The 15,675-nt window shown below is 32.9% G+C and overlaps 1 protein-coding gene across 1 annotated transcript; it reads left to right on the forward strand.

Annotated features, from left to right (window-relative positions):
* Positions 1-3,043: 3,043 nt before the first annotated feature.
* LOTGIDRAFT_62468 (hypothetical protein) lies at positions 3,044-9,441 on the forward strand (the record flags this gene model as incomplete). Its single annotated transcript, XM_009060496.1, has 6 exons — positions 3,044-3,156; positions 5,196-5,344; positions 6,124-6,273; positions 7,586-8,503; positions 8,762-9,040; positions 9,194-9,441. Coding segments are annotated over 6 exons (1,857 nt in total), but the record flags the coding sequence as incomplete, so codon positions are not given.
* Between the last annotated feature and the right edge of the window lie 6,234 nt (positions 9,442-15,675).

Below are 15,675 nucleotides of genomic sequence, written 5' to 3' on the forward strand. Positions count from 1 at the left end.
AGAACCTTATATTATATTTTGCAAGATTGATATCATAAATGGCTTAGTTTAAGTGGAATGACAAGAACCACAAACAACAAAATAAAAATTGGCATGGTGCAAATTGATGCTCACAAACACAGGAATTTTAGAAAATCTCTTTACAATCTCTTCTATATGTCCTTTTCTTTGACATTTGGGTAGACAGGTTATTGTAGAAGATAAAATTTGCCAGTCTATTATCTCAGCAGGTATCTCATTAGGTATCTTTTATTGTCTATTTTGTTCAATCATCAAAGACTAATTTAAGCAATACCTGTGGTGTGGATTACCATTATGTACTAGACCATGGACAAGTAGTCAGCTTATGCTCTTGATTTGTGAAGTAGGAATTAACATGATGTAAGATATGAGACTAGACAAAGCTTGTTACAGGTGTCAACTATCATAACTGACTGCTCTGTAGACTTTACGATTTTTGGTAAAAATACCCAATCGGCATCTTTGACACTAAACTCATTTTTCATTTCATTGACATATCTGTGATCTATGATACTACTAGGCAAGCTCTGTACCGCTAGGAGCCGTCTTTGTAAAAAAAAAATCAGTTTAAATATAGCATCAGCTAATCTTGTGTTTCATCTTTCATATAAAGTTTTAAAATTATTGTAGTTTTTCTTTGGGGAGTGGGGGGTTGCCTTGCACAGACATACCATTCCTTGTTGGCCAGATTAACTGGACAGCTTTCGACAATTCTATTTATGATGAAGGATATTAGCCCTTTATTTTTTCTTGTCTTTAATTGTATTGTAATAAGCTTGTTTGATAATTCATCTCTTAAGGCTCCATAAAAATCCTTTATAAATAAACAGTATAAAATTGACTAGGGCAGTGATGTAATTTCGGTAGTTTATTAAGTCGTTATTTTGTGGTTATATTATTACAGATACTCTTGGATTATGTTCAAGAAAAAAATAGTATTTAGTCAGCAATAAAAGTATTAGATTACATACAAAGGGTTTTTGACCTATTACTTAATACCAATGATAGCAATCTATCTCTCATTCTTCCTTTGTTTATACCGGTTTTTGTATGGGTTACTTCAGTCATACTTAGATCTTAAGACATTATAAACAATAATAAGTTCGTGGTCAGCAGTATAAATATTAAATTAAGTACATATAACAGAGATTTTAATACCATTTGATTAATAATGAAAGAAAGAATCAACTGAAATATACATGGATAACAACCTTGGTTCATTTAGGATCCCTTCTACCTACTGGTTCTTAAATAAAATACTTCATTTGGTTTTACCAGTATTTGTATTGGTTACATCACTCTACTAAGTCATAAAAAATTTTGAACAAAATATTCTTGGTCAGAAAGAAATCAACTATGCTATTCAAAATCATTTTTCAATATTAAGCTTTGCAATTTTTCTGCAATGCTTTTTATACACCCACATTATTATGTGGATTGTGGATGATATAAACTTGAATTTGACAATTTCGATCATCGGAATTTGAGTTATTGCCCTTGACTTAGTAAAAACACATCAAAATTTGTTAGCGAAAGAGGTGACGCTTTATGTCAGAATTTTATTAAATAATGTGTGTTTGTTTAAATCAACAATATCTTGCACAAATTAGATTTTTGGTATGATTTGACACAGATAGGTGACTGCCCTTGATATACTGAAAATGTACGAGGAAAGTGGGCGTATCTTGCTAGGCAACCACTTGTTAATACACATAGTACCATATTGTTAATCAAATTGTCTTAATAAGGGGAATTCTTTAACTTGGTGAATCAGTAATTTTTTTGAAAGCCACATGTTTCCTTGCTTGAAAATTACTTTGACAAAACTTCTTTTTCAAGACCCACGCCATATTGTAGAACTGTTAAAGGGATAGGTGCTGCATTTTTGGGGTTGATTTGAGTCTTGAATATATGTAAATAGTCTTGAGAAGTACTAGAAATGTACAAAAATCACATAATTCCCTTGAAAATACTTCAAACTAGAAATTTTACTCACTATTTCTATATATGTTATGTCTATATATCACAGAGTATCTTAAATTGACAAGTTATCATTTTAACATTCAAAAGCAGATAATTATATACGAAAATTATCTGTACACCGTATTTTTGGAAACTACATTTTCAAGCAGAGACAAGTGAAAGAAACAAAATAAAAAGTGAAATTTACAGTCTGACATTTTGGCTGATTTATTTGGTCAGACATCAATTGATCTTGTTGTTTCTCATGATTTGGACCATTGTAGTAGTGGTAGGTGTTGCTTGTGTCCACTACTATACTACCTTCACCCCCTGATTTTGCCATTCTTTGGACAAAATTTTTGATTGTCTTGATTTTTATTCAATGCTCAATTCAACCTCCCAGTCGTATCTACGGCAGCCATTGTCTGACAATAACCTCATATGTAGCTGGAAGAAAATCTTCTTTAATTGTTAGGCAGAACTTTCATCCGCTAGTTTGTTTGAGGTTATTTATCTCCCTTGAAGACTATCATCGTCATAGACAGGAGAAGTCTTGGCGTCAGAGACTGAACAGATGTCAACAATGGAGACGAAAATTAGGTTATTGTCACATTGTGACCTAATATTTGAAAGTAGTCCTATTTAACCGCCAGATTCATACGCGGTTATTCTCAGGCGTAGATTTATGATTGATTAACCTCATAAAATGATGAACCATGGCCATTAACAATAAAATAAAACATTGACAGTAATATTATAACTGGTCGCACAACCAATCTTTATCTTTTATATTAGGTGTCAAGTTTATTTCTTATGTTGAATACACGTTAGATATATTTTCCTAGAAATGTAGAAGAATTATCTTTTATAAATGTTATCTAAAAAGAAATAATAGCTCATTTTCTTGACGTCATAGAACTTGTCTAATGTACTGTTGAACACTTTCAATGTAATCATCATTCTGTTTTAAACAGTTAATATTTTATCTTAAGCTGTAACATCAACATTTCAACCTGTTTATTTTCACCATGAATAATAAAATCTGTATTTTTGTTTATTTCAGAAATGTGATGGTTTTGTGCAACCAGAATATAAGAAATTCTCTATAGATCCTCAAATTACATCATTTGAAATGTTACAAGGAATTTTAGCTAGAGCCTTTGATATAAAAGGGTATGTATTCTACAACAGAAATATGTTTCCTTCTGTAATTGTATTTGCGATATATTTATATATCCACAGGAATAATCCCAAAGGGCTTTAGGACTACTTAGTGTTTTCTATAGCAGATTATTTTTTTAAATGTTTACCCATGTGTTGTGCTATAAAGTATCCACATTATTTGGATCAACTAAAAATGGAGCAGTAAAAAACTTTGTTAAATGGTTTGTGTGTCTTCTATTTTATTGAAATCAAGAAAAAGGGGACATATATCGTTGTTATCCATGTCCATCGGTCCATCCATTCGTTCTTCCGTCCACAATTGCTCGTAAACACTCCAAAAGACACAATTCTTGACGAATTTTGACGAAACCCTACTGAAAATCAGAAGAATCAAACATTATGAAGTAGGAATTATTGCCCTTATTCTTGAAAATGTGTTCAATTTTTAGCTCGTAAACACTCAAAGCTGGACAATTCATGACAGATTTTGATGAAACTTTGCATGAGAGTTTGTTATCATCCAACTATAAACCCTTTTGAAAATCAGAAAAATCGAAAACTTTATTATATGAGTTATTGCCCTTGTTCTCCAATTTCTTAGCTCATAAACATTCTGGAATGCACAATTCTGGATGGATTTTTACGAAAACTCGTTTAGTATCGCCTCAAAAAGTTCAAAAGAAATGTATGACTCATACTGGTAATTGTTACTGTACTGCCAAATATTTTTATTCAAAATCAAAATCTGCCAGTGGGTGTATATTACCTTCCCTGACAAACTATCTTTTTTTTTTTTTTTTTTTTTTGTCAATCTGATTTAAATGCAAATCTTGATGTTTCATTGCATGTTTTTTGTGGGTGACTCCATTTGCCAATATTCATCTGATGAAATTGCATCTTATGTTGTGGTGACAGAGAATGCTGATTTATGTAGTTTCAAAGCTTTTGCTCATAAACCTGTGGTCAGCCGTGCTTGATTGTTCTTTCAAACACATCCCCCCTTATTCACCCATTTCGGCCCTGTCTGACACTTTCTCCCAAAGTAAAAAAGGAACTAGACAGTTGCCATTAATGATGATGTCATTTCCACTCTGAATGACTTTTGTAGGAGATGGACTTGGTACAGTTCTTTCACAGTGAGGCTTGGAACTGTTCAGCCAGCCATTGTATCTTGTCATCACAACTGAATGAGGAAATTTGTTTACTTGACCGACCTTGAATCTTGATAATTTTTGTACTTTTGAGAATTGTTTGTTTATGAGAAAAGTATTAAGTCTGATAAATGGAGATGCTTTGCTTCTGTCTTTACTCTTGAACTTCATTAATCATTTGTCCACTTTTAGTAGGATTTTTGTTGTCTCTAAAAAAATTTTGAAATTATGGATAGTGTCTGTGGTAAATTTAAGAGAAAACAAAAGTAATTGATGAAAAATAAATTTGAATTTTATTAAAGTGAAAAAAATAAATTTTGAGACTTAGGGCTATGGTTGATCGTTTGTACATATTAACTGTGTTTCCACTGAGGGGAAAAGCTGGCTTTAAGCTATCTCTTGTGTGTTTCCACAGGGCAAATTGTCAAACCGTTATGGTTCGGGAACCGAAAACCTCTCTTTTACGTTCGGCAATTTATTGGAGGTCAACTGAAAGCTAGCTTTTACTTAACTGGTCTTTCCAGTCTATTACATTTCTTACTGGTGAAACGGTAGTCTTGTACATCATGAGTTGTAAATAATATGCGACTTTGTGAACGCGAATAAAATCGATCGGGAACCAGTTAAACTCGGAGTAAACACAACACTTTGGCAATAAAGCTGGCTCTAAGCTTAATGCTGGCTTTACTTAACAATTCTCAGTAGAAACAGGGTTTATGTAGACTTTCTGAAATATGGTGAAAATGATGTAAATCTAGAAATTAGATATATTACTGCCTTTTTGACCCCTTGTTTACTTTGCAATACTATTTTGTATGGATATGATTAGAGAAACTGAAACATATTGTTATCAGTATATACTGGTAATTGTCAATATTTACTGATTCTATGTTTTAGGGAGTTTATGATTAGTTATTTAGCTAAAGATACAGAAGATCAAGATGTATATTTAGCTATGTTATCAGATTGGGATATGGATGCTGCTATACAATGTGCAGCTGATCCTTGTCTACGTCTGAAAGTTGATCTCAAGCCATTTGAAGAAGGTAAGGTTGAATTATACTTTATTTGCAGTCTTGTGTTGATTGTTATCTAAATAATTCTATTAGAAATAAAAGGGACAGGTTCGTCATTTTTTTGACCCAAACTTTCATTAGTCTCAGATACAGGAATTTTTTAGCTAAGTTTATCGGTTTATTGAGCCTTCAAATCCATGTGTGTCTAGAATTATCCGCATTTGAAAGTTAAAAGACAGCTTGTCATTTCTTGACTCTGTGCCACATAGAAAAGACCTATAGAAATAGAACATAAAATTCCTATTTTGAGATTATATTTGAAGGAATCATGCAATTTTTATACATTTCTAGTAGATTAATTACATATATTCACAACCCTAATCAAACCATGAAAATGGAGAATCTGTCCCTTTTAATTAACAAAAACCAGACTGTTCAAACACTCTTCAAATTCTTGAAATGTTTGGACTTGTCAGATTTAATGCCTTGGAATCAAGTCATTTGCTTGGTTATGTCGAACAAATGGTTGTTGTGGATTCTTAACTCAATCAGTGTTTGATAGCCTGATGACCATGAATTGGTCATTTTTTGACATTTTTCCAATCCAGGGAGCTGTAAATGTTTGTTAATCCAGAAAGGACCAGCTGGTGGAAAGTGTCCTTGTGAATCTAAGTTGTTATCCTTGGAAATAATAATTGTTTTCTTTCTTTCTGTCTGTCTTTATCTGTCTTCCTGGGATAAAAATATGGTAGTACTCAGTAAATGTTGTTAGGTCATGTTAAGAATAAACCAGATTATTTACACTATAGGTTTGGATGATTGGGATGTAATAGCACCAACAGATATACCACAACATAAAGTTTCTACTATAGCTGATAAAGGTTCTATATTATACTCTATAACTGGTACTATTAGTAGTCAAATTGGTCGATCTGTTACTAGTATGCAAAGAGCAATGGGTAAGTAGATTGTATAGTTAATTAGGCTTCACCAATATTTTTGGATTTGACCTGACCTGAACAGGGTATCGTGCCACAAAAAATCTGGTTTTAATCATAAGACGATCGTAAACATTTAAACCAAAGATTTAGGTGTTCCACAAAAAATCTTGATTTAACAACAGGTCCAAAGCTGTCATAGTGTTAAGACAATGTTCACCATGCATGCACTTATAAAACCCTTAACCTACTACCTCTACCATGACTACGTGCAAGTCAAACAAATACTTAGAAAAATTATTATTGCAAATAATAGTTTTCAATATTCAATAATTTTAATTTGATTCCAAACATCAAAGAAAATTTCTACAACTTTCTGATTTTGTCGTCTGCTACTATTCACGAACTGACGAAGGAGGCTGAATGCTGACGCAGAACTTGTTTCTGAGCATGTTTGTTTGTGGTAACTACAAAGGTTTATTTACCTATGTATCGAGAGAGTAACTTACGATTTCTTCTAATCATACGTGTAATTGTAAATTTACGACAGTCATAAGTTTATTTTGTAATCGTAAACTTACAATTTGTTGTGGAACGATATCCTGGTGTAGAAAATAATACAGTGATGCATAAAAACAAAAGGTCGTATAATTGATGAAAGCAATGTGCAACATTACACTTATATAATTTTCTTCGCAAAAGTGTCGCAATAAGAATTAGATAAAAAGTAGGGTATAAAACCCAAATTTATTTTATTTTTGAGTCTTGACCATATTTTTTTGGTGTAAGGGAGATAACTTGTCATAGAATTTATGATAATAAAACAGGACTGACTCCAGTAATTTGCTTGCCATCTGTTTCCATTTTAAATCAAGAAATTCAACCTTCTATAACTTTTTCTAGAAATGCCAAACTTAGTTTCTTGACAAAATTTCAATATATCGTGACCATGAAAATCTTAAGCCAGCCAAACTGAAAGTAGACCACTACATTTTATCAACATCTGCTTGACTGTCACTGCACAAAACGACTATTTTTAGAATTATCCTTCCGCATGTAAACCTCTCATCATCTCACAAAATCTGAAAGAAAATGCAATTTTAGATATCAACTTCCAAAGATAGCCCAATAATTATCAAAAATTGGCATGCAAAAACCCCAAGAGGGAAAGAGAAAGAGGACTGCTAAAAATAGCACAGACTACATTCGTATACATTTGCATAAAAAGTGGACTTAGTCTAGACAGTGAGTGACTTGCCATCTTGACATGATGAAGTTTAGAAGACAAAAGATTTTAAATATTTTTAAAAGAAATGTTCACCTTATGTTTCAGGTTTCCGTGGTGATGATGATTTTAAACCATGTAAACCACCGATGAGTGATTCAGAATTCCACAATTATCTTGATAGTGTAGGTTTCCTGCTCAAACCTCAAGAATTTCGATTAGGAATATATCAAGGTGGTATCGAGGCTTCTTTACGTCGTGTAGCCTGGAGACATTTATGTAATATTTACCCTGCCAATATGACAGGCCGGGAAAGGTTTGATTATATGAAACGAAAGGAGAAAGAGTATTATCATCTTCGTGAAGAATGGAAAGCTAGGTTCAGTTCTGATACAGCTACTGAAGAAGTGAAATATGTGGCATCCATGGTGAAAAAAGATGTTTTAAGAACAGATCGTGGACACAAGTTTTTCGCTGGTTCTGATGATAATGAGAATGTCGTCATGTTGTTTCATATCTTAGTGACTTATGCATTAACTCATCCTGATGTGTCGTATTGTCAAGGAATGAGTGATATTGCTTCCCCTATTTTAGTTACACAAAAAGATGAGGCTCAAGCCTATTTATGTTTCTGTGGCATCATGAAAAGACTGAAATTGAATTTTATGCCAGATGGTGCAGCCATTATGTTAAAATTTAAACATTTAGGACTCTTGTTACAAATCAATGATCCGGAATTTTATGCCTACCTTCAACAAATTTGTGCTCATGATTTATTTTTCTGCTATCGATGGCTGTTATTAGAGCTGAAACGTGAATTTCCATTCGAAGATGCATTATACATGATAGAAGTGATGTGGAGTACCTTACCACCAGATCCTCCCGAGACTGAACTGGAATTAACCGATTCTGATTACAATGTACATCTTCTTTCAACCTCACCTTGTTCTCCTACCTTCTCCTTTCAACAAACTGTTTATGCCAAATTATTAGCTATGAGGCGCTTAGGATCAGCCCAGAAACTTGGTGCTAACAATGAATTGATTCCTGGTAATTCTGCTAACAATAACAGCATGACCAAATTCGATTCCTCGCCTGTAGATGATCCTAAATCCAGTCAAGATTTTCCAAGGTTAGATGATCCCTTGACTAAAGCCATGCAAGAAACATCATCGAATATCGATAAACACCTTCATGATGCCACCTGCCCTCTAGAAATACGAAATAATGTGGAGAATTTAAAACATGATGAATTTAAAGAAAACATTCCAGTCAATGAAACAGTTGAAGATACGAAGTTTAATGGACATAATGAGGAATATGATGCCTCTACATTAACAGAATGTTCAATAACTGTATCAGAACCATCTATTAAAGATGAATTGAAAGAGAGGGATGAAGGTCTTTTAGAACTAGAACCAGAGAGTGATCAACATACTCAGTTCCATATGTCATTGGAAGCTAGTGGTGAGGCCACTCCTCCTGTTGCTGAACAATCGACCCCTAAATCAGATTCAGGAGGGTTCTTTGGTAACATGAAGCGCATGTTGTCTTCCCCAAAACGTCGGCCTACTAATATCAGTATTGTGAAGGAAGCAGAGAACTCTCTGACTGAAAGTGCTCAAAAAAGTAACTCTAGTTCGTATTTAGAATTATCAACGTCTCATGGGTCAAGTGGTAAAATGTCTGATTCTCATATCTCTGATTGTGTAGAAGCAATTGAAACTCCTGTCTCTAATTCCCAAAGTGTTAATCTCCCTTCTCCTGAAGAGTTTGGTTGTGGAAATCCATTTTTAATGTTTTTGTGTTTAGCTTTGATGTTACAGCATAGAGATTATATCATGAGCAATAATATGGACTATGAGGAAGTGGCCATGCATTTTGACAAGATGGTACGTCGACATAATGTTCATAAAGTATTATTTATGGCACGTCAGTTATATACAGAGTATTTAAGAACCCAACAACAACTTGCAGAACTTCAGCAACCACAAGAACGTGCTGATTTCAGTGTGTAGAGATACAGAATAGATTTCAGATCTTGGTTTGAAGATGTATTTCCTGACAAAAGTTATCTGAATGTATTAATTTCTGTTGATTTGTTATGTTCTTACTAACTTGATCAGGTGTCTGTTTAGGAATGGAAGATTTATAGTTGTTATTTGGTTATATTAGGTAAAAGTTTAAAGATATCTGGCTATGGCGGGTTTTTCAATCAAATTTACTCAATTTATGTCTCTATTAACCTTTGATGTTAGTTGCGTAAGGTTTTGCCAAGAGTTGTGTTATATATATCTAGACCATTCTCACAGAAAAATACACAATTTGATTTGCTGATTCTCGTGATAAATTTCAATTTTGGCGAATCAGAAAGAATATTGGATCACAAAAAGGGTTATTTTGACTCACAAACAATGCAATACCTATTTAATTGAACTCTGGTATTCAGCCATCGAGTATACAACTACACAGTTTGATTGATTACTTACCATGGTATATATTAATAGAGGCATTCAGTGAAACATTGCCATTAAACTCTTTAACATTATAATTGATGAGCCCATCATAAATATTCAGTAGAGCAAATGTTTAGTGAATGGATTATCAGAGGGGTTTCCTAAATTTTTTTATGCGTATTGGGGACACTGATAGCATAAAATTGCGCCATTCCAATTTTCAATAAGACGTCTGTGGTTCCTGCAATTTGACTAAAACTAAGTGTTGGATAATGTCACTAATGGCACAAAATCACAAAATCACAGACATCTGAATGAAAATTGGAATTGCACAAATTGATGCTATCAGTGTCCACAATACACTTAAACAAATTTAGAAAACCTCTTTACAATCCCTTTAAAGTTTTGACAAGGAGTGTTTGATCTGATCAGTCTAGTATTCTATATTCTACAGTACTCATATACATATAGAAGTTTGATCAAATATGTCATAGAAGACTTACTAGTTTACAGAGAGTAAGTGCTGTCTCATTTAATGCCAAAAGAAATATTCTAGAACAGTCCTAGCCATAATTGATTGTTTAACTAAAGGACTTTATACATCAGATATGACAGAATATGGTATAATATGACATAACGTAGTACAATATGACACAACACGGTACGATATGACACAACATGGTACGATATGACACAACATGGTACAAAATGACACAACATGGTACGATATGACACAACATAGTACAATATGACACAACACGGTACGATATGACACGACGTAGTACATTATGACACAAAACGGTACATGACACAACATGGTATGATATGACATAACAAGGTACAATATGACATAACATGGTATGATATGACATAACACGGTACAATATGACATAACATGGTATGATATGACATAACATGGTACGATAGGACATAACACGGTACAATATGACATAACATGGTACGATATGACACAACATAGTATGATACGACACAACACGGTACAATACGACATAGTATGATACGATACGACACAACATGGTACGATAGGACACAACATGGCACGATATGACACAGCATGGTATGATACAACACAACACGGTACGATACGACACAGTACGATACGACACAACATGGTACGATAGGACACAACATCGTATGAGATGACATAACACGGTACGATATGACACAACTCGGTAAGATACGACACAACACTGTATGATATGACATAACATAGTACGATATGACACAACATTGTACGATATGACACATCACGGTACGATATGACACAACTCGGTACGATTTGACATAACACAGTAAGATACGACACAACACTGTAAAAAATGACATGGTACGATATGACACAACACTGTACGATATGACACACCACTGTACGATACGACACAACGTGGTATGATACAACACAACACGGTACGATACAACACAACACTAAGATATGACATGGTACGATATGACACAACACTGTATGTTATGACACAACACTATACGATATGACACAACATAGTACGACTTTCTATATATATCCAAATTAACTGAAATGACACGACAAAACAAATACGAGCTAACAAGAAAAGCTGACTGCTTTGTGTTTATTGTTTTGAAAAAAGCCGTGCCATATTTACTGAAATTTAAGACATGGAACAAAACAACAAAAAAACAAAATTTTTTTATCTTGATTTGTTGTGTTACAGAACACCAGTAGGTATAGTCCTTTTTTTTTTTGTCGTGTCGTACCATGTTGTCATATCTGGTAAATAAAACCCTTCATAGTCATATCAAATAAAAAATGTTAAAACATGTCTGAGATACAATTATTGGTCATCAACACTTTTGAGCTGTATCTGCATATTATTTTATGATTACTATTTTTGAAAACTACTTTATCTATGAGTACTAGTGGCGTTACAGAAAAGAGACTAGCCGGACTTTGGCAACCCCCACTTTCAATTTTTTTATTATTTTATACAGTAAAAGAATGACCTGTGGCCCCACCTCGAGAAAGATTTTTGTTGCCCCTGCTCGGCCCCTTTACCTGATGTTTCCTAGAAACAAACTAATGAGTACTATTGGTACAAATTATACATTGTATTGTGATATATACTAGTCTAATACTAGTGCAATCTGCTTTCATCCCAAATTTTAATACCCTGTACTTTGTTGTATAGTAATTTAGGAAAGGGATTGAATTATTTCTTTTTGTGTTCACCTTAGCTTTAATTATGAATTTGTGTTTTTATGTGTTCAAAATATTTTTTTACTTTAAAAGGGCATTGCAATATATTTTATTTCCATTTAAAATGTGAGGAATTCTTGATAAGATAGCAGTGATGAGTTGTCTTGTGTTTGTCTTGATATTCCATTAAACAAAGTGATGTCAAGGTGATGCAAGTCCTATAATTAGGATTCCCTTACATCTTCTATTTAGAGGAATTCTTCTTTTTTTGATATTATGCTAGTAACTAGAAAACTATAGTAACTTATAACACTGTATGATGATAGTTCAGTATTTTTTAGGTGAAATGATATGATTTAACATTATGAATACCAGTAACTGTGATATCTAAAATGGCTGTAACTCTAGTGGATATTATAATGCATTTATTTAAAGATAGAATTCATGAAAACTTAAAGGGTAAACTTGGACAAATGACAGTATTATTGGATGGTTTTTAGTACCTGACAAATCTGTAAGTCTACTTAAAGGGACAGGTTCACCATCTGTTTGACCAATCGTACCTTAGTCTCAGAATCAGGAATTTTTTAGTTAAGCTGATCAGACTGCCATAAATAAAAGATATATATAGAAAAAGAAAGTGAAATTCCTAGTTTGGGTTGTTTTTAAAGGAATTATGCGATTTTTGTACAATTCTAGTATTTCTGAAGACTATTTACATATACATGTATTTAATACTCAAATCAATCCTTGAAAATAGCGATTGTCCCTATGTAGGAATCTAGAGAATCAGTAGTGATAAATGGGCTTGAATGATAGGTTGAAATTACTGTGACAACTATAATTAATCATCGTCAGTTATTTGGCTTTTAAAAAGTTTTAGATTTTAATGGAAAGGATAGTTCTATAAATTAAGAAATTGTCTTTTTAACGTCACCACTTTCAGATTCAAGTTAAGTATTATGGTTGTGTTGTGCTTTCAGGTATTGGCACAAACTAAAGGTGTTCTTACACCATAGTGATAAGTAGATGTGATGGATGTGAATAATGAAAGTGGTCATAAGTTAAGAAAAAACCTGACTCACAACTGATTTGCATTCAAAACTTTTGACTACTATTTTTATTCCCAACTTTTGATCAATAAGGTGTGAAAGCAACTTTAGATACAATGTATAAAATCAGTGACAAAAAAAAATTCAACAATTAACATTGAAGACAAATCTATACCAGATATCAATATAAATTTTTTTAATTTTTTCGATATTTTTCAAGAGAATTGGAATTTCAGCCCCAAAATAGTACTAATAGTCTTAGAATGTCTTTGCTTTGATTAAAATATATTTTTTTGTAAGTTAACATTGAAAAGAAACTCATTTCCCTCTTAGAAATTTCAACCCAAAAAACTTCAAAAATTTTGGCTGAAAATGAGCCTCTGTAAAAGCAACTTTTGAAGACATAATGTGTGATTATGTTTATATTTTTAACTAACAGTACTATTATGAGGCTGCTATTCCAATTCTCTTAAAATGATAGAAAAAACTTTTTACTTTGCACAGACAATAGACTTAGTATTCTCAAGAAGTAAGAAAAAATGGCTGTGTTCTTTTATTGATCTCAAATTTATTATATAAAGTTGTGATATTTTAAGTTGCTGTATGAATAATATACCTCTATAATTATTTGATTATAAATTAACTTGCAAATAAGAAAATGGCCATAGTTAGTAGAGATATGTTTTCAGTTTGAATAGTTGCTAACTGTAATATAAGGATATAAGAAGTTATGTTTATGAATTGTTGAAGTATGTCTTTAATATGTTACTGAAAGACATAATGGCATCTGATATTTGTGATTATTTTAAGATGAATTCAAACTTTATCTTGTGTAGTTTCAATTACTGTTTATTCCACTACAAATTAAACTAGGGGGTTCATTCTTACATTTTGAACCCTGCCTGTATGTATCTTTGTCTTTACTGTTTTGGTTATTTGAAAGTTAAATTATAGTTGAATTCATACAGGGTTCAAGTTGAAGCAGATATTTTTTTTGCTCTGATTTTACTGTCAAGCCTTCCCTGTTATAAGTTTGTAGTTTTAAGATGAAGTATATCTTGCCCTGTATAGAATATAATATAATAATGTCTTGCTTCACAAGAATCATATATAGAAATTGTACTGTGTACAAATAAAAAGTTAATAAAATTGTTTGTTATAGTTATTAATGGTGAGCAGTGATATGAAATTTCATATTTCACCTATTGAAATCACCCATATCTGCAAGCCTCATAGCCAGGAATGAATTGGTGCTATGGCTCAGAAAATTTGAATGATTAAAGGCCCAGAGAACTCATTTCTGACAATTCTGAGGGACAAAAAATTGTATCATAATCTATATCTTTTTTATTGTACACCCACATCTCTCTATGTGGACGTATATTGTCGGCACCCCTGTCCGTCTGTTGGTCAACATTTTCTTGTAAACGCTCTAAAAACTAGATTTTTTGATGGATTCAAATGAAATTTCGGTATGTGTGCACATATTCATAAAACGAAGATCAAGTTAGAATTTGAGCTATTTTCGACCGTTAGAAGCAGAGTTATTGCCCTTGCCCCAAAATCTTGAATATGCTATTACTCTCTTAGTTTTCAACCGATTTTGATGAAAGGGCGTATATGGCTGTGGTCCACTATCTTTTTTATACGCCCACATGATATGGGGGGGCGTATATTGCCGTCACCCATGTCCGTCCGTCGGTCCGTCCACAATTTCTCGTAAACACTCTACTAGACATAATTCTTTACGGATTTTGACAAAACTTGGCATGAGTTTGTTATCACCCAAGGATGAGCCCTATTGAAAATCTAAAAGAATCGAAAAATACTTAGTATAAGTTATTGCCCTTGTTCTTGAAAACGCGTTCAATTTTTAGCTCGTAAACACTCTAGAAAGGGACAATTCTTGATGGATTTTAACGAAACTTGGCATGAGTGTTCATAATCACCCAAGGATGAACTCTATTGAAAATCAGGAGAATCGAAAAATATTTAGTATGAGTTATTGCCCTTGTTCTTGAAAATGCGCTCAATTTTTAGCTTGTAAATACTCTAGAAGACACAATTCTTGATGGATTTTGACGAAACTTGGCATGAGCGTTTGTTATCAACCAAGGTAAAAACCCTATTGAAAATCAGAAAGAAAGCTTGCCAGGCAAGGTAATATACGCCCACTGGCAGCTTTGATTTTGAATAAAAATATTTAGCAGTACAGTAACAATCACCAGAATGAAATATTCAACCTTCAGTCAAACACTTCTTTAGAACATTTTGGGGCGATACTGAATAATATTACCAAGTTTTGTCAAAATTTGTAAGAATTCTGCCTATTAGTGTTTACGAGCTAAAAATTGAATGACTCCTATAAAACATTTTTTGATTTTCATCCATAATATAATTGATAATAAACAATTTCACCATGGTTCATCAATATCTGTCAATAATTGAACCTTCTAGAGTCTTGAAACGTGTTTTAAGAACAAGGACAATAACTCATAC

This window comes from Lottia gigantea (genome assembly GCF_000327385.1).
Source record: "Lottia gigantea unplaced genomic scaffold LOTGIsca_43, whole genome shotgun sequence".
Taxonomy (NCBI): Eukaryota; Metazoa; Mollusca; class Gastropoda; family Lottiidae; genus Lottia; species Lottia gigantea.